The following is an 18,047-nucleotide window of genomic DNA, read 5'->3' as shown; positions in this document are numbered from 1 at the left end:
CCTGCACAGTGCTAATTCTGCAGTCTCGATTGTGCTACTCTGATTTATGTATGGAAGTGTTGGCAGCCTGCCCCTGCTTTGTTAGCCATTGTACCAACGGACAGAGCTGTTCTTAGATTAAAGCACTTGTAGCATGTTGGGTAAAAAGTAATGCTAAAAATACCAGCAGAAGAACAGAATAGCAAGTCGCTCACGTCCTAGCAGTCACATCAGTTTCTTTAAGGCTAGTGTGAGGGAGTAAGTTTTACAGCAATTTTCATGCATTTTTTTCTGGTTTAGGAGAGTTAATCTAAAGAGAGCAAGTATGTGTTTTGGTTATCCCTCACTTCTGGCCACTTGTGTGGAGTTAATGGGCTCCAGAGAGCCATTTCTCTGCAGCCACAGCTCTGTAATTAGTATAGTGTGGTACAGTTTGAAGGGCTCTGCTGGACTGCTGCTGTGTGCTGTGGCTTCCAGGAGGTTTCCCCTCAAGGTATGGGTGAGTTTCAGAAGGCTGCAGGTATATCAGAGCAGGGTAATGCCTCCGAGAGGCTGCTGTGTTTACTGCTCTTCAGTTTGTGATGGAGAGTTATATGCAGCCCCAAAGAGAGGATGAGAAAGGGTAACGAAGGTGCTCGTTCACTGAGGTTGTGGGAGATCTTGCACTGGTTTCAGTGCATGAACTGTTAGGCTAGAACAGCAGTATTCACTGTAACACAGGTAACTGGGAAGAAACCGTTCTGCCTGTTGGTTTTGCTAGGCGGGAATTAAGGCATTTAAATTGCAGTGAGTGATGCATGTGCTAGACATTGGGAAAGACTTTCTCATGTTCATGGTAGGCATTGGAGTGGACTGGTGGGAAGGGCTAGAACAGCTACCATTTGATTGTTTGGAAGATTGGACTGGCGGCTGCTAGAAATTGTTTAGCTGTAGCAAACCCTGCCTTGGAGTGGAGGAGACGGAATAGATAACCTATGGAGGTTCCTGCTGCCCCTAATCTCTGAGGGTCTCAGGTTCTAAAATGTTTTCATCAGTGATGCTGAGTGTTGTTGATTGATAGAAGTTCTGAGTATGTCACACATGTTGTACATCATCCCCAAAAGTAATGAAAGCAGGATGCACATACTAGCCTGGAAAACAGGCTGGTGTGTCTGCTATTTTTTTCTTTTTTTAGCTGGATGCAAAGCAGTTATCACCTACAACCAGGGAGTCAGGGGAGGCCGAATCATAGAGCTGAAGACAGCTGTGGATGAAGCTGTGAAGAACTGTCCAAGCATCAAACACATCTTTGTGGCTCAGAGGACAGATAACAAGGTCCAGATGGGTGACCGTGATATTCCCCTTGAGGAGGTATGTTGGTGCTGGTAAACCTTGCCTGTTTCCCCTGATATTTCTTGAAGTATGTGATGTTTACTGTGCTGGGGGAGAGAAATATGCTGCAGTAATAAATGTAGGGACCAGGTAACACAGACATCTCTGAGACCCGATGCAGGGCTGTGCAGAACGTATGTGTGAGAGTCTTGCTGAATGTGTAGATCACAGACACTCTGATGTTTGGCTTTGGTCTTTCATCTGCTGTGGGCTACACTGGGAATCGGCAGCCAAGGAAGATCAGGCAATCTCCATACTTTCCTTGCATACGTAAGCTGAGCTAAAAGCCTGTGAAGCAGCCGCTGCACTGAGGTGCACTTGGCACCTAGTGTAGCCACACCAGACCTGCCAGCAATAACTGGCCTTTACAGTCCTTCTGGAGCAAATTTTCAGTGTGTGCTGCTCTTCCCGTGCTGCCACAGTAGGTTGGTGGGTCAATGGATACAGCTATGTTGCAGTCACAGCATATGTGTGTCTCTGCAGTCACTTAGCTCTGCAGATACCACCTGCTGGCACTCCAGATAACTCCTTTTAGGTCTAAGTGTTGGCTATGTCATCTTTCTCTCTATCTGTGCATTTGGATCTGACTTCTACAGATGAAAAGGTGATGCCCCTTGCGGTGTCTGGATCTTCATCCTCAGATGGATTGCCTGTATTTACAGTCTGCTGGGATTGTGAGTTGAAGCAGCTCAACCTGTCTGATTCATCTCAGCATGGGGGGCATGCTGCTCCATTTTAGTCGTCTTTGCAAACAGTGCTGAGATTTAAGGAATGAGTGTTTCCTGAGACCCAGAGTGCGCTGATACCATTGCTGCTGCTGTTATACTGTGTTTAGACACTCTGTTCTGGTTTGTCATATGCATGCTCAGACTGGACACTGTTGAAAGGTAGTGCAGAAATAAACAAGTTCCTGGAGAGACTTAATATAGCCTGTGGACAGTGTTGTGGTTACCCCATGATGGGAAGACAGGGGTGGCTTGGGAATATTTAGACCCTGTGCTTCCTGGGGAAGAAAACAACAGTTGTTTTGGTGTGTTTAGCTGGTACACACGGGACTGCAGCCTAATGCAGAACTAGTTTTATCAGTTTGCTGGCAGCAGTAAACAGAAAGTACACATCACAATAATGCCTGGAAATCACCTGCCTGCAGCCAGTATAGTTACGCAGGAGCCCCTGTGCTGGTCACATGAGATAGGAGCAACTACTAGGGTAAGTTAAAAAGAGAAGGCAGGTTTTATTCAGAAACCATCTACTCCTTTGTCGTGGTTTTTGGACTGAGGGTCGAGACAAGAACCGAGAGGGAGCACCCACCAACCATGGTCCCGGGCAAAACATGACTCAGGCTTTCTTCATAAAACAAAACAATTTATTAACAGTTACTAAACAAGAGACACAAGGGAACGAAACCGGTTACTTGAGAGGAGAAAAGAGAAAAACAAGGCCAGATCTTAAAACAACACCTCCCCACCCCGTTTCCTTTCGTTCCTGGCTCAACCTCCCCCCGGCGGTGCAGGGGGACAGGGAATGGGGAGTGCAGGTCAGTTCATCCATGTTGTTAACTACCGCTCCTTTCTTAAAGGAGGAGGAGTCTTTACACCATTTTTCCCTTGCTTCGGTGGATCCCCTACTCATGAGAAAAAAAGTCCCCAAACTTTTCTAACGTGAGTCCTGCCCGCAGGATTGCAATCCTTCCCCATGGATTGTACCAGTTCGGGCTTTACCAGTCTCGGCCTCTTAGGGAGCTGCTGCCACTCGCGTCGGCGTGGGTCATCCCACGGACTCCAGATGCCTCCACGACCTCGTCGTGCATTCCATGCCCCATTATTATCAGTACCTGGTCGTGCATCTCCTGCTCCACGACCTCTCCTGGGCTCAGGCATCTCTTTTCCGACGTGGGTTTCTCCATGGGCCACGAGTGGGTCTCTGCTCTGCCGAGTACACCCTGGCTGCAGGGGGGCCGCCTGCCATCTTCACACCGATTGCAAGGGAAGCCTCAGCTCCAGTACACCTCCTCCTGCTCCATCTTGACTGACCCGGCCGTTGTGGTTGTTTTCTCTTAAATATTAATCCTCTCTAGGGGAGCTCGGCCCGGCAGGCACCCCGGGAGCGGGGCGCTTCCCGAGCCCCCCCCCATGCGGCTCCCCCGGTGCCATCTTGAGCACATGGCGCCGGCCCGGGCCCGGGCAGTCGCCTGGCCGGGAGCCGGGAGCGAGGGCAGCGCCCTCCTGCTCTCTCCTCGCTCCTGAGCAAAAAGCCCTTTCCCGCCCCTTTGTCTCAACTTAAATAGGGCAATTCGCAGAGGCGCCGATTTGGCTCAACCTCCCCCGGGGGGGGATGGGACTCAGATCTGGTGGCACAGGGAGCAAATCCCCTCTCCTGCCACCAGAACACCCCCCCCATCAAACTATCACATCCTTCTTACTCCACAAAGCACATTCTGATGATTTTCCTTAGTCTGCAAACAGCCTGAGGTGCTTTGGTGATCCAAGAGCTGAGCTCAGCCCATAGTCAGTTGTAGGGTTTGAAACTTAACAAGAATTAAACCATTAATGCTGTTAACTCTTTTCATTACTGATCTTTCCAGCTCTTGTGCAGTGGCTTACTGCAGAATTTAAGCTCATGTTGTAATGGAGCATATGAGAACTTCATCTTAGTTTCAAAAACTGGCAAGTCAGCCTGAATTAGTGGAGCCAAAATGTCGCAATAAATACCTGAGATGAGCAGGAGTGCTGTAACTCGAAGGCTAAGAATTCCATCTGGCCCTATCAACTCTTCATATTTTACTGCGCCTTGTTTGTCAGTCACTTTTAAACAATTGGACCAGCTGTTGGTAGTGTTCAATTGTAAATGTAACGTGTTTACGGTGTGTACTTGTAAAAAGGCAGTACCTAGAAATCCCTTCAAAGAGCCACCTAATAACCCTTGCAGGAGTCATTATTCATCTAGGACTACAGAGCTTGAGAGAAGCAAGCCAGCTGTGCTCCTTTTACAGCCATATGTTGAGCACCTGGAACACACAGTGATTCTTGCAAGTTTGTACATGCATAAGGAAAATGTTCAACCTCTTCCTGAAAAATCTACATTGTGGGCAGACAAGCCCTCTGCTGCTACAAGGTGCAGTGACCTCAAGCATCTCTTTCAAAGCATGTTATTTCCCCTTCCTCTGCTGGACTGGGCACACAAGCTGGGCCAAAAGTTTGCTCTGACCTAGTAGGACGTTGCATCCTTCCCTCTCATGGTTCTGACCATAGGGGTGAGGAGAGGATCTTGCCCACCTGGCCAAACAGTAGAGTATGAGGAGAGTGACAGAGACAGGAGAGTAAAACACTCTCCTTCTCCTGGGTAGAAACAATCAGAATTTGAGGATCAAATGGACAGGACAGTCATCTTCTGCTGGGGCCAGGGAAGGGACATGAACATGCAGTTTAACTGTAGCACTGCAGTTTTAAAAGGAAAAGGAAGGTCCCAAACAGTATCTGGTCAGCCTTGCTGCTGCTGTCAAGTGTGGTTCATGTTTGCAGTCACACTTTGGTTTTCTACCAGTAGCTTGCAAAGACTTGAAATGTGATCTGTGACCTGCCATTTTTTTCCTGAACTGTTATTTCATCTGGCCAATTCCTCCCAACTTCTGCACGTAGCTGAGATATTGGTGGAGAGGCTTGGTGCTATACATCCACAGGAACCTTTCCACTGCGTGGGCACATGTGAGACATCCATGGACATTTGTGAGGGGGCAACAGCAAAGGTGGATCTTGTCCCTTCACAATGCTGACATGCTTACAGATGGAGTATTGGTTGGCTCCATATAGTCAAAGTCTTTCTGTCATTACCACCATTTTTTCCTTAGGAGATGGCCAAGGCAGCTTCTGTATGCATTCCAGAGAGCATGGACAGCGAAGACATGCTTTTCATGCTGTATACCTCGGGCAGCACTGGGAAACCCAAAGGAATCGTTCACGCCCAGGCTGGATACCTGCTGTACGCTGCTCTCACGCACAAGGTAACTCAGCTGCATCCCCTGGAAAAGATTCACTTACCTTCTGACAGTACTAACGAGAGGGACTTGGACTGGTGGGGGTTACTGCATTCTGTATTCGCTACCCAGTTGGCTTACTGGGTGTGAACAAACTGAAAAATGTCTGAGAACATGTAATTAATCTTTAGGATTTGTTCCTGGGGAATACAATACTGTGCAAACCAGAGCCTAGAGTTACAAAAGGAAGGAAACTGCAGTGCTGCTTCTTTTGCATTTAACATGTTGCTAGTGATGCAGGCCAAAATTTGCAGACATTAAAGTGATGCAACTGAGGAGATTCTGGTAAGTATCTTACTGGCATTGGTAATGTGGATATTACTGTAGTATTTTGCAGTGCGATGCTGGCCTTTTTTATTTCAGAGAGGATCTGGACTCTTAAAACAACCTCTATGCATAGCACTTGTTGTCCGAAGATTAAAAATTACCTTCATGCTCTGTGGTTGCACCTTCGTGCTGCTTTTTTATGTGATCTAGGCTAAATGCTTTAACACTCTATCTCATAAAAAAAAAGTCAAGGCCCTGCTTCTTGAAGCTTCTGGTCTGAGTTCTGCGTATGAAAAGGTAGCAGTGAAACGTGGAGAGGACTGCAGTGAAAGATCTTCATCTGGCTTTGGTGACATCACACACAGTGTTTGTAATCACACACAATTCAGGCGGGAGTTTTCTTTCTTTAGGCTGACACAGTTGAAATTTTAGAAAATTTGAATGTGCAAGTGTCAAACTGCTCTGCATGACAAGTATTTGCTACTTCAGTTTTTCTAAGTGACAGCGTAGTCACCAAAGCATCTCTTTCTTGGTCCAGAAGGTGGATCCTGCACCCTGGTGCAGACGTACAGGGAGGCGCTGTATGCAGCTGCAGTCCCTTTAGAGGTACTCCAGAGCTTGACAGGGAAAGGCACTTCAAAGGTAAGGTGAGAATTAGCTCTCCTAGGTAGAGGGATCAGCTGGCCTGTGTGCAAAGACCACAGAGGCCACACATCTGTGACACTTTTATCACACACTCAAGGGTTGTTTCTTTTTTATTTTTGATCCACTTTCTTCCATTTAAAACATAAAACTGGCTCTGCCTTATGAGTCAGGACCTCTTCACTATAGAGTTGAGGAGATTTACAGTGGGAAGCATTTTCCATAACCAAGATAATGAGTTCTCCAACATCTTTATCTTGAATTTAATCAGCAGGGAGAGGGGAGCATCTGGAAAACGATAAACTGATAGAGAAACTGAGCAGTTAAGAACATTTTCCACAAAATGTTTCATGGGCACATACCAGTTTCTCCAGCTTTCTTGTGGAAACCTGTTGATATCTGTGAGGGGTGTGAGCCTCCGAGGCCTGCAGCTTCCGTGCAGTTCAGGGTCAGCTCTCTCACATGGACTTACTGGAGTAGGCAGCCTTAGGCTGCCTATCCAGGGCTCTGGGCTCTAGTCGTAGCTTTGTTGCTCCAATCTAAGCAGCTCCTGGTACAGCCATGCTCCCTGTATGTTTGCAAAAGCAGACAGGAGACTGAAAGCCCTGGTACCGGTCCCTCTGACTTGCTTCCTCACCTTGGGCTGGCCTTTGTGTTGCTGTGTCCTACGTGTCTGGCTCCGCTTGCCCTGTGTGCTTCCTTGCTCCCACTCAGATGTGTCCAGTCCAGCTCTTTGTGCCTGCCAACAGAAAGTCAGCTGGCCTTACATTTGTCTTTGCAGTATGTATTTGACTACCAGCAAGGCGATGTTTTTGGCTGTGTGGCTGACATTGGCTGGATCACGGGACATAGCTATGTTGTGTATGGACCACTCTGCAATGGAGCCACCTCTGTCCTGTTTGAAAGCACTCCAGTGTACCCTGACCCAGGTGAGGAAGTGATGGGCAAAGGTTTGGCTAGACATGGCAGTGTGACAAAGGAGATTCAGAAACCTGTCCAGTGTGACCTGCCTGCTCAGAGGAGGTAAGCTCCATTTCTTTGGAACATGTGTCTGTGACATTCAGGAACATCTGTGCATCCAGGGTGGAAAAAAAAAAAAGTTGCCATTGGTTTTGCTCTGTCCTCACAGTAGTCACAGCTTTAGCTTTGGCTGTTAATTTTCCTGCTGAGCATTTGTGGTGGTATGTCAGTGCTAGACAGATAAAACGCCTGTTTGTGGTCTTGCAGGTCGTTACTGGGAAGTGGTACAAAGGCTGAAAATTAATCAGTTTTATGGAGCACCTACAGCTATACGCTTGCTACTGAATTATGGAGAAGAGTGGGTGAAGAAATATGACAGATCTTCCTTGAAGACCCTGGGATCAGGTAAGGGGCGTGAAATCTTCTTCTGAAAAAGACAGGGGATTCTAGCTGGTGAAATGAAGGTATGAGAGAAGCTCAGATGATCCAATGGGATGTGGTTAAAAATAGGTTATAAAGCAGGCTCCCTGTCTGGCTTTTCAGATATTTTCCCAGCAGAAGGAGAAACAAACTGAAGTTGAGGCCATTGAACCTGATTGCCTGTTTCCTAGCTTGTTTTGCAGAATCACATTCTTTGCTAAAAAGATTTATTCAATGGTAAATTACATAACTTTGAATTTTACTGGCGTAGCTGACCTCAGCAGCATTTCCTGTATTACTTAGGATTCTAGAGTTTCTTATACATGACCTGCATTGATTAGTTACTTTCAATGATACTTATTGGTTGCCTTTTGGTCTTTCTGGAAAAAGTCAGTCCTCAGTTACATGAGCGCATTGCAGTCCTTTGCACATCCCAGCAAAAATGCGGTAAGTATTCTGCTCAAAGACCATGAATTCATTGTGTTGTGCACCAGAAGGGAGAATGAACCGCCTGCAACCCCCAGAGTCTCAGGCTGCTTCCTTTCTTATTTTGGTCTAGTGGGAGAGCCCATCAACCACGAAGCTTGGCAGTGGTTCTACCAGGTGGTGGGAGAAGGGCGCTGCACCGTCGTGGACACATGGTGGCAGACAGGTAAAGGGCATCCTCGGGGAGCGCAGAAGGCCCTGGGCATTGACAGGTTGCTGGTGGGTAGAGAAGGATGAATATATTTCAATTCAACCCAACGAGTCTGTCAAAAACCCCCCACCCTTCTGGCATTTTCGTCAGCTCTTAAAAGGAGTTTTTGCACATAATAACAATGTAACAGCATGTAAAAGCAATAGCAATGTTTTTTTTTTTTTCTTTTTCCCTCTAAATGTTCTTTGATAGTTTAAATGCCAGAAAATCAGGAGGCAGAGATTGAATTTCTGGGCAAAGCTGGAAGCTGGCAGATTGAATTGGAAACCTTATTTTCAATTATTTATCCAATTATACTGACTTTGGCATAGCATTATCATGAAAAGATGTTTATAACACCATATAGCTACAATCTGTGCTTAGGTGTGCTTTGTTTTCCTTCCTGGGAACAGTCAGAGCAGGATGCAAAACTAAGCTGTGTACTCAAAGTGACCTAGGGCAACTGCTCTGGCGGATTGGAAAGGAGTGAGTGAAGGCTTGCTGGCTGTGCCTCGGCTCGGCTGGGTAGGGGACAGTGGCTGTCATCCAGCAGGGCTGCCTGGAAGCAGCTTCTCCTAGGAGTGAAGTAGTATCCTGTAGTTGCTTTGGCCCTGGACCTTTGGTGCCTCAAAAAGGAGTGTGCATCTGTTTTGGCAACATGCTTGGCACATCAGTTAAGGCTTGTTTTTTGTTCACAACGTGCTGGACAGAGTGACTGACTATCATAGATCTCTGTCCAGTTTGAGCAGAGCTAGTCCCTGCCTCCTGCTCTCCCTGGCCAGCAGCAGAGGCAGGCCACTGTGCTGCGCTGCTGCTGGGGCTGTGCTGCCTGGTGGGGCCCTGTGCTTGAAGGAGTCCTGCAGCTCCTTCTCAGCTCCTTCCTCAGCACCTGGTCCTCTCTTCTGGGCACCAACACTCAAGAGTTGCTAAAGGTGTCTTGCAAGATGACCTTCTAAAGTCGTGAACCACAGTTTGCCATGGACTTAAAGGATGAAGCACAGCTGCTGGCGTTCTATCTCTGCTGCAATCACACCATCCCTACTCTTACATTTCTAGCTACCATTGGGCAGAACATCCATTCCCTTTCCAGTCAAGCTGCTCCTGATTTTGTCCTTATTCCTGCTAGCATGCTCTCTCTTCAGGATCCCTGTGGCCCTCTCAATGTGATGAATTAGCTTCTGGCATACAAACAAGTTTCATTTAATCCAGACCAGACTTGCAGACTTTTTATTTTCAGATTTGAAATGGAACAACCTCAGAATTCAGAGCAGCAGTGTTAACTACTATCTACTTCAATTACTGATCTCTTAAACCATCTGGATTCTCACATGCTGAGCAGAAGGAAAGCTGACTGGTTAGGTGCTATGTGCTTTCCTCCTCACTGCTCTGAAATAAAACACCATGGAGAAGCAATTGATTACTATACAGTGACGGAGTTGAGAAGAATCTTTTTTTGCTCTAACATTTTTTTGTTTACTTGTCTTCAGTGAACTGGTGCATGCAGCGTGCATGCAGTCTCTTCTATTTCCTCTGAAGGTACAGGGTTCAATCTTACATTAAACTGTATTTCTCCTGGGGTTTTGGAGCAATAACTGTTTAGTGAGAGGTTAAAGAACATTTGCTGGACAGTCTGTAAGTGCAGAGTGCTTGATCTTACCTTGAACCAGGCATAGTTTTGCAGGTAAACAATTACTAGCTCCTGGAAGGATAATATAATGATAAATATTCATCAAATTGATTTTGTTAGAAAGTAGAATCAATCTTCCTCCACAGATGATGCTTCCAATAAAGAAGAAGCCAAATTGATCTTGGAAACGTTATATACACCATTTGAATGTAAATGGAGCGTGGGAAGAGATCATAGAAGCAGTTTGATGGATGCTGGTTGTGGTCCTGCAGTGTGACCTCTGTTATACAATTTCAGTTTGGCTTGTTAATTGTACTGCTGTACGCAGTGTCCTCTACGGTATGTTGCTCTGTAAAGCAGCAACGTGTTGCCAGCTAGTAAAGCCTGGTAGGCGTAAAGATCAGCAAATGATGATTTAAGAATCCACCTGAAAGTATTTGGAAGAGCAAATGAGGGCGATGGCAATTATGAGAAGCAATTTTAGTGTGGTATGTGCAGATAAGAGAGGTGAAAAATTCCTATGGCTCTTACTCTTAAAATATTAGGTAGTGCTGTGACTGACAGTAATAGAATCAAAGCTGTGTTTGAGTTTCAGGTGTAGTTCTTCACAGTGCAGAAGAGACACAATGTAATTTTACTTTTGTCATTGGTTTTATAAAAAAAATACAGCTGTTGTATGCAGCTGTGAACAAGAGCTAGTTTTGAAGGACATCTCTGAATAGGCCCTGGAAGCTTTTGTTATTGCCATCATCAGGCTGTGAGGAAGGTCATAGCTTTTCACTGGTAGCTGGGAGCCATCCCGAGGATGGCTGTGTGAGGCGCAAGCAGGTTGATGACCTGCTAAGCCGGGTGGTGCAGCTCCAGGATGAAGTGTTGGAGCTCAGGGAGGAGGTGAGTAGGTTAAGAATAATTAGGGAAAGTGAGAGGGCAATTGACAACTTCCATAATCTGGTTGTGGCAGAGCTGGAGAGGTTAAAGGGGATCAGGGAAAGTGAGGAATTAGGGGGCAGGGGGCAATGGCACAAGGTCCTTGCTCGGCATGGCAAGCATAACTGCCTGGCAATTCCCCTGCCCCCCCCAGGTGTCCTTGCATAACAGGTACAGTGCTCTGCAAGGGGAACTGGGTAACAGTGAGGATGATGGTTCTCCCTGCTTGGAGGTGTCACCAAAGCCTAGTCAGACTGCCATCGGCATTAAAACCTCATCAGTAAGGAATAAGACGGGTCATTGTCATTGGTGACTCACTGCTTAAGGGAGCAGAAGGCCCGATATGCAGATGGGACCCGCTGCACAGGGAGGTCTGTTGCCTCCCAGGGGTCAGAGTTAAAGATGTCAGGAAGAAGCTTCCTTCCCTAGTAAGGCCTTCAGACTATTACCCTCTTTTGTTGTTTCAGGTAGGTAGTGAGGAATTAGTAAGAACCACTCCAAAGACAATGAAGAAGGACTTCAGAGCCTTGGGGTGCCTGGTCAAGGGATCAGGAGCACAGGTTGTGTTCTCCTCTATCCCTCCAGCTGTGGGCAATGATGAGGGATTAGGCAGGAAGTACCAACAGATTAATACCTGGCTCTGAGCCTGGTGTGTCTGGCAGGGGTTTGGGTTTTTTGACAGCGGCTGGATCTGCAAAAGGCCAGGTCTGTTAGAAAGGCATGGTAATAGCCTGTCCCACAGAGGGAGAAGGGTTTTGGGAAGGGGATTGGCAGGGCTCATAGACGGAGCTTTAAACTAGGTATGAAAGGGGGTGGGGGTGAAATCAGGATCACTGGAAGGGAGCCGGAATGCAGTATGCCAGTGCTTGTGGGGGAGGAATGCACTAGCAAGATCGCACAGTCTTGTGAATTAGCAAGGGATCAAGGTGTCATGCCAGGTTGCAGACAGAGCACAGGAGTTGTTGAGGGGTTGGTTACTGTGGAAACATCTGAGCATCATCAGGGGGCTCCAGGTACCTCATCAGGGACCCAACTCAAATGCCTCTATATGAATGCCCGCAGTTTGGGCAATAAACAAGAGGAGCTGGAGATGCTTGTGAGCCTGCAGCGCTATGACCTGATCAGCATCACAGAGACATGGTGGAATGACTCCTGCGATTGGTGTGTTGGACTGGAGGGGTATAAACTGTTCAGGAAGGACAGGCAGGGGAGACGAGAAGGGGGTGTTGCCCTCTATGTCAACGAACAGTTAGAATGCATGGAGCTCCACCTGGCAAGTGATGACAATAGAACAGAGTGCCTGTGGGCCAGGGTGAAAGGAAGGGTAGGAGACTTTACAGTGGGAGTGTGTTACAGACCACCCAACCAGGAGGACCAAGTGGATGAGGCCCTACATAGCCAGATAGGAGTTGCTGCTCGTTCACAAGCCCTGGTCCTCGTGGAGGATTTCAACCACCCTGATATCAGTTGGAAAAACAACACGGCGGGGAACAAGCAATCCTGGGGATTCCTGGAATGCATTAACGATAACTTCCTTATCCAAGTGATAGAGGAACCAACAAGGAGAGGTGCCATGTTAGACCTCATTTTTGTCAATAGGGAAGGGCTGGTAGGTAATGTTGAACTTGTGGGTAGCCTTGGCTGCAGTGACCATGAGATGGTGGAGTTTGAGATCCTAAGGGCAGCTAAGAGGGGGAAGCTCAGCAAGCTTGAAACCCTCGATTTCAGAAGAGCTGACTTTTGCCGCTTCAGGAACCTCCTTGGTAGTGTGCCATGGGATAAAGCCCTGGAGGGACTGGGAGCCCAAGATTGCTGGTTGACTTTCAAGGATCATCTCCTCCAAGTTCAAAGGCATTACATCCCTAAAAGGAAGAAATCAGGCAAAACCACCAGGATACCTTTATGGATAAACAAAGAACTCCTGGCTAAAATCAAATACAAAAGGGGATTACACAAAGCATGGAAGCAGGGACTGGTAACCTGGGATGATTACAGGGAAGTTGCTCATGTACTCAGAGACCAGGTTAGGAAAGCTAAGGCCCTGACAGAGTCAAATCTGGCCAGCGATATTAGAAATAACAGAAAAGGATTTTATAGGTATGTGAGAGAAAAAAGGAAAATGAGAGAGAATGTGAGGCCTCTCCAGAAGGATACAGGTGACCTGGTTACTGAGGACATGGAGAAGGCTGAAATATTCAACAACTTTTTTGCCTCAGTCTTCACTGGCAACCACTTGAACCACACCACCCAAATCACAGAGGATATTGGCTGGGTCTGGGAGAGTGAAGAACCACCTAGGGTAGGAGTAGATCAGGTCCGGGAACACCTAGAGAACCTGAAGGTGCACAAGTCCATGGGACCTGATGAGATACATCCACGGGTCCTGAAGGAACTGGCGGCTGAAGTTGCTAGGCCACTAGCCATCATATTTGAGAGGTCCTGGCAGTCTGGTGAGGTTCCTACAGATTGAAAAAGGTCAAACGTAACCCCCATCTTTAAAAAAGGGACCAAGGACAACCCAGGAAACTACAGACCAGTCAGCCTTACCTCTGTGCCAAGTAAAATCATGGAACAGATTCTCCTGGTAGCTGTACTAAGGCACATGAAAAATAACCAAGTGGTTGGTGACAGCCAACATGGCTTCACTAGGGGCAAGTCGTGCCTGACTAATTTAGTGGCCTTCTACGACAAAGCTACAGCGCTGCTTGACGTGGGTAAAGCAACGGATGTCATTTTCCCGGACTTGTGCAAGGCGTTTGACACTGTCCCACATGGCATCCTTGTCTTTAAAATGGAGAGACACGGATTTGACCGGTGGACCACTCGATGGATAAAGAACTGGCTGGATGGTCGCACTCAAAGAGTTGTGGTCAATGGTGCGATGTCTACATGGAGACCAGTGTCAAGCGGTGTCCCTCAGGGGTCTGTTCTGGGTCCAGTGCTGTTCAACATCTTTGTCAGCGACATGGATGACGGCATTGAGTGCACCCTCAGTAAGTTTGCCAATGACACCAAGTTGTGTGGTGCCGTGGGCTCACTTGAGGGAAGAGATGCCATCCAGAGGGACCTTGATAGCCTTGAGAATTGGGCCAGTGCAAACTGCATGAGCTTCAACAAGTCAAAATACAAGGTCCTTCACCTGGGTCAGGCCAATCCTAGGCACAAATACAAACTGGGCACAGAGTGGGTTGAGAGTAGCCCTGAAGAGAAGGATTTGGGGGTGTTTATAGATGAGAAGCTCAACATGAGCCGGCAGCGTGCTCATGCGGCCCAGAAGGCCAACCGCATCCTGGGATGTATCAAGAGAAGCGTGGTCAGCAGGTCAAGAGAGGTGATTCTTCCCCTCTACTCTGCTCTTGTGAGACCCCACCTCGAATACCGCGTCCAGTTCTGGTGTCCCCACCATCAGAGAGACATAGATTTGTTGGAGCGTGTTCAGAGGAGGGCCATAAAGATGAACCAGGGACTGGAGCACCTCTGCTACGAGGACAGGTTGCGGGAGCTGGGATTGTTCAGCCTTGAAAAGAGAAGACTTCGGGGGACCTAATAGCTGCCTTCCAATACCTGAAGGGAACCTACAGGAAGGCTGGGGAGGGACTTTTTACAAGAGTGTCCACTGATAGGACAAGGGGAAATGAGTTTAAGTTAAAGAACAGATTTAGATTAGATTTTAGGAAGAACTTCAGTACGAGGGTGGCAAGACTTTGGAATAGGTTGCCCAGAGAAGTTGTGGATGCCCCCTCCCTGGAGGTATTCAAGGCCAGGTTGGACGGAGCCTTGAGTAGCCTGATCTAGTTGAGAGGCGTCCCTGCCCATGACAGGGAGATTGGATTAGATGATCTCTGAGGTCCCTTCCAGCCTATGCCATTCTATGATTCTGTGATCATCTTACAGTGATTGAGACTCTAAGCTGGAAGGCTGTGTCGATCTGCTCGAGGGTAGGGAGGCCCTTCAGAGGGATTTGAACAGACTGGATCGTTGGGCTGAGGCCAATGGCATGAGCTTTAATAAGGCCAAGTGCAGAGTCCTTCACTTGGGGTATAAAAACCCCAAGCATCGCTATAGGCTCGGGGAAGAGTAGCTGGAGAGCTGCCTGGCGGAGAAGGACCTGGGGGTGTTGGTTGACTATCGGCTTGATATGAGCCAGCAGTGTGCCCAGGTGGCCAAAAAGGCCAATGGGATACTGGCATGTATCAAGAATAGTGTAACCAGCAGGAATAGGGAAGTGATCCTGCCCCTGTACTCGGCACTGGTGAGGCCGCACCTGGAATATTGTGTCCAGTTTTGGGCCCCTCGCTTTAAGAGAGATATTGAGCTCCTGGAGCGAGTCCAAAGAAGGGCGACTAAACTGGTCAAGGGGCTGGAAAATAAAACTTATGAGGAGTGGCTGAGGGAGTTGTGGCTGTTTAGCCTGGAGAAGAGGAGGCTGAGGGGAGACCTGATTACAGCCTACAAATACTTGAGAAAAGATGGTGGGGAGGTAGGGGAAGGGCTCTTTACATTAGTGATGGGTGATAGAACAAGAGGAAATGGGTATAAGCTTAGTCAGGGGAGATTCAGGTTGGATGTTAGGAAGTATTTCTTCTCTGAAAGGGTTGTCAGCCACTGGAATAGGCTGCCCAGGGAGGTAGTTGAGTCCCCATCCCTGGATGTGTTTAAGAATAGGGTGGATGATCTACTTAGTGATATGGTTTAATGGGGACTAGGGATGGTTGGACTGGATGATCTCTAAGGTCTTTTCCAACCTAGAAATCTATGAATCTATGAGACTGGACTGGTGCTTCTGAGATGGATTTTCCCCCTGAAGTAGTCAGTCCAATCTCTCTGCAGTGGTGAAGACAACAGTGGCAGAGAGTACATGTTCCACTCTGCTGTCAGAGGTGACTCACCTATGGCAGAGGGGAGCCTGTTTTGATGCATCACCCTTCCTGCACAGACTGCTGTCCGCGATTAAAGTCTGGGTGGATTTCCACTACGATGGTAGCATGGCCACAGGTAACAAGGAAGCACAGCTTTTCTTCTGTCAGCTCTGCCTCTAAAGAGACAGACTTCATAAGGGCAGGGTACAGCCCAGAAGCCTTGATAGTGGTCATCTGTCAGTGGCTGTAATTAGTACTTTTAAACCAGTTTAAAATAGATCTTTACCACACAAATAATTTTTAAAGCACCCTTGCCACCATGCAGCTCCCTCTGGAATGTGACTTTTCTGCTTTATGTACAGCTGGCTGCAGGATGTGTAGCATGTGGCAAAACCCATGTTGAAACATAGCTTGCAGTGCTGTATTCAGAATGAGGATGGGCTTAGGAAGAGCAACCATCAGTTTAATCAGGTTCCCTGCTCTGAGGCAGATTTTGTCTCTGCAAACAGAGAACAGCAGGTGTCTGAGGTGCTTTTTTCTTTTTCTGAAAAAAAACAAGGTGACCCTTTTAAAATAAACAGAAATATGTGAAGTGGATGCATGTCCATCAATGGAGTGTGAAATAATTTTATGTGTAAGCCACATGTTAAACTATTTTCTGCAGGTCTGAAGCTTAGGATTCCTCAAAGAGACCTTTCCTCATAGCTACGTCAGGGCAGCTGGATTCAAATTCAGGGTCAAATTCAGCCTTTCCAACCCCTGGTTTCAGTTTTCAGTACCTCAGCAAAGCTGATAAAGGAATGCACTCTCCAAGCGGCAGAACATATCTTTATTTATAGACCTGTATTTTTAAAAGCCTAATGCTCCTTTGGTTTTGTTTCTCTCTTGTGTTTCTGAATTAGTTTTAGAGTAGAAAAGATTGGATTAAGATTGGAAACTGATTTAACGTTCATCCCAGCAGGAATGAAAAAGGATGATTAAAAGGTTCAATTTTGAGTAGAAGATAAGCTTAACCTACTTGTAAGGGGTGGGTTAATCTGGTATTCTGTAATAATAGTAATTCAGACTCCTGAAGTGCTTTTCACACTAACCTTAGACACCTGTTAAAACAGCACCGGGAAATAAATCCCTTGACGTGCTTGTGCTCTCCCTGTAAAATCACTTCTAGGGTAGGAAATGGGGCTGGTGAGTGCTGCCGCTGCCACCAGGTACCACTGGCAGTGTGAGAAGGACCTGCAAGGGTGTAAGTGTGCGTTAGAGCTGCCTGTATTCGTGGCTGGTTGGTAGCTGGAGGAAGGGGTTTATCCGTGAGCAGACTTAGGGCCAGATCTAGAGAACAGAGCACGTGGGCTGAATCAACAGGGTCTTCACTGTGCCTGCTTGATTCGCCGCGGACGGGACTGTAGGAAGGCTGTTGAACGTGCGCCTTGAAGCGAAGCCAGATGCCCTGGGGTATGGCAAGCTGCTCTTCCCCTGAGGTGGCTGCTTGGCCACACTCTGTGGATTGTCACTGGTGTACATCGTGGGCAGTGATCTTTGCAGCCAGCACTGAATAAGGCACCATGCAAACAGGGAGCAGGAGTAGCTCTTGATGTGAGCTAACCAAGGGGGGACCTGCCTGCAGCTCTCCATTCTCCACCTGCTGCACTGTCCCCTATAGACAGAACAGGCCTTGGTGGTGTCATCCTGGCTTGCCAGACAGTTCTTTATATTTAAGCCTTTCTTGCATTCACAAAGAGCTCTTGGTTTGTCAGGTCTGTGCTGCTTTCAGATGGCTGTGCTACTTGGTGTTGCATAATTCCTTCCCAATGGCTTTTTCTTGCAAGGTCGCTTCGCTATTCTCTTCTTTAACTAAGAAGAGCTGGCATTTTCTTTCTTCCAGCATTGGATGGACTCCACGTGTTTTGTTTTTCATTATTCTTCCAGAAACTGGTGGCATCTGCATTGCCCCACGGCCTTCAGAGGAGAAAGCAGAGATCGTTCCGGCTATGGCTATGAGACCTTTCTTTGGGATTGTGCCTGTGCTGATGGATGAGAACGTGAGTTGAGGTGGTGCTGGGTGCCCAAAAGAGAAGCTGGTGTGTGTTTCTGCCTTAATCACCTTTTTGATGGCAGAAGAACACGATCCAGAAGGATGTTTGTTCCTCCATTAAAATGCTAGAATAAATGAGTAATTTGTCTGTTAAGCATATCTCAGAATGTCCATACAGATTGCCAACTGGGCATTGCAATGCTGTCTGCAAATCTCTAGAGAAGTGTTTGCATTTTCAGCACCACTTTTATGGT

The 18,047-nt window shown here is 47.3% G+C and overlaps 1 protein-coding gene across 1 annotated transcript in view; it reads left to right on the top strand.

Annotated features, from left to right (window-relative positions):
• Window positions 1–18,047, top strand: part of ACSS1 (acyl-CoA synthetase short chain family member 1) — a 44,682-nt gene that overhangs the window by 14,988 nt on the left and 11,647 nt on the right. Inside the window, exons 4-9 of the mRNA XM_086631789.1 lie at window positions 1,154–1,329; window positions 5,198–5,350; window positions 7,074–7,221; window positions 7,520–7,657; window positions 8,232–8,324; window positions 17,688–17,800. Coding sequence (XP_086487915.1) covers window positions 1,154–1,329; window positions 5,198–5,350; window positions 7,074–7,221; window positions 7,520–7,657; window positions 8,232–8,324; window positions 17,688–17,800 — 821 coding nt within the window. The remainder of the gene's footprint in view (window positions 1–1,153; window positions 1,330–5,197; window positions 5,351–7,073; window positions 7,222–7,519; window positions 7,658–8,231; window positions 8,325–17,687; window positions 17,801–18,047) is intronic.

The sequence above is a fragment of the Tauraco erythrolophus genome, chromosome 2 (genome assembly GCF_009769465.1).
Source record: "Tauraco erythrolophus isolate bTauEry1 chromosome 2, bTauEry1.pri, whole genome shotgun sequence".
Taxonomy (NCBI): Eukaryota; Metazoa; Chordata; class Aves; order Musophagiformes; family Musophagidae; genus Tauraco; species Tauraco erythrolophus.
Note: the sequence above shows the minus strand (reverse complement) of the source record. Positions and strands in the feature narration are given on the sequence as shown.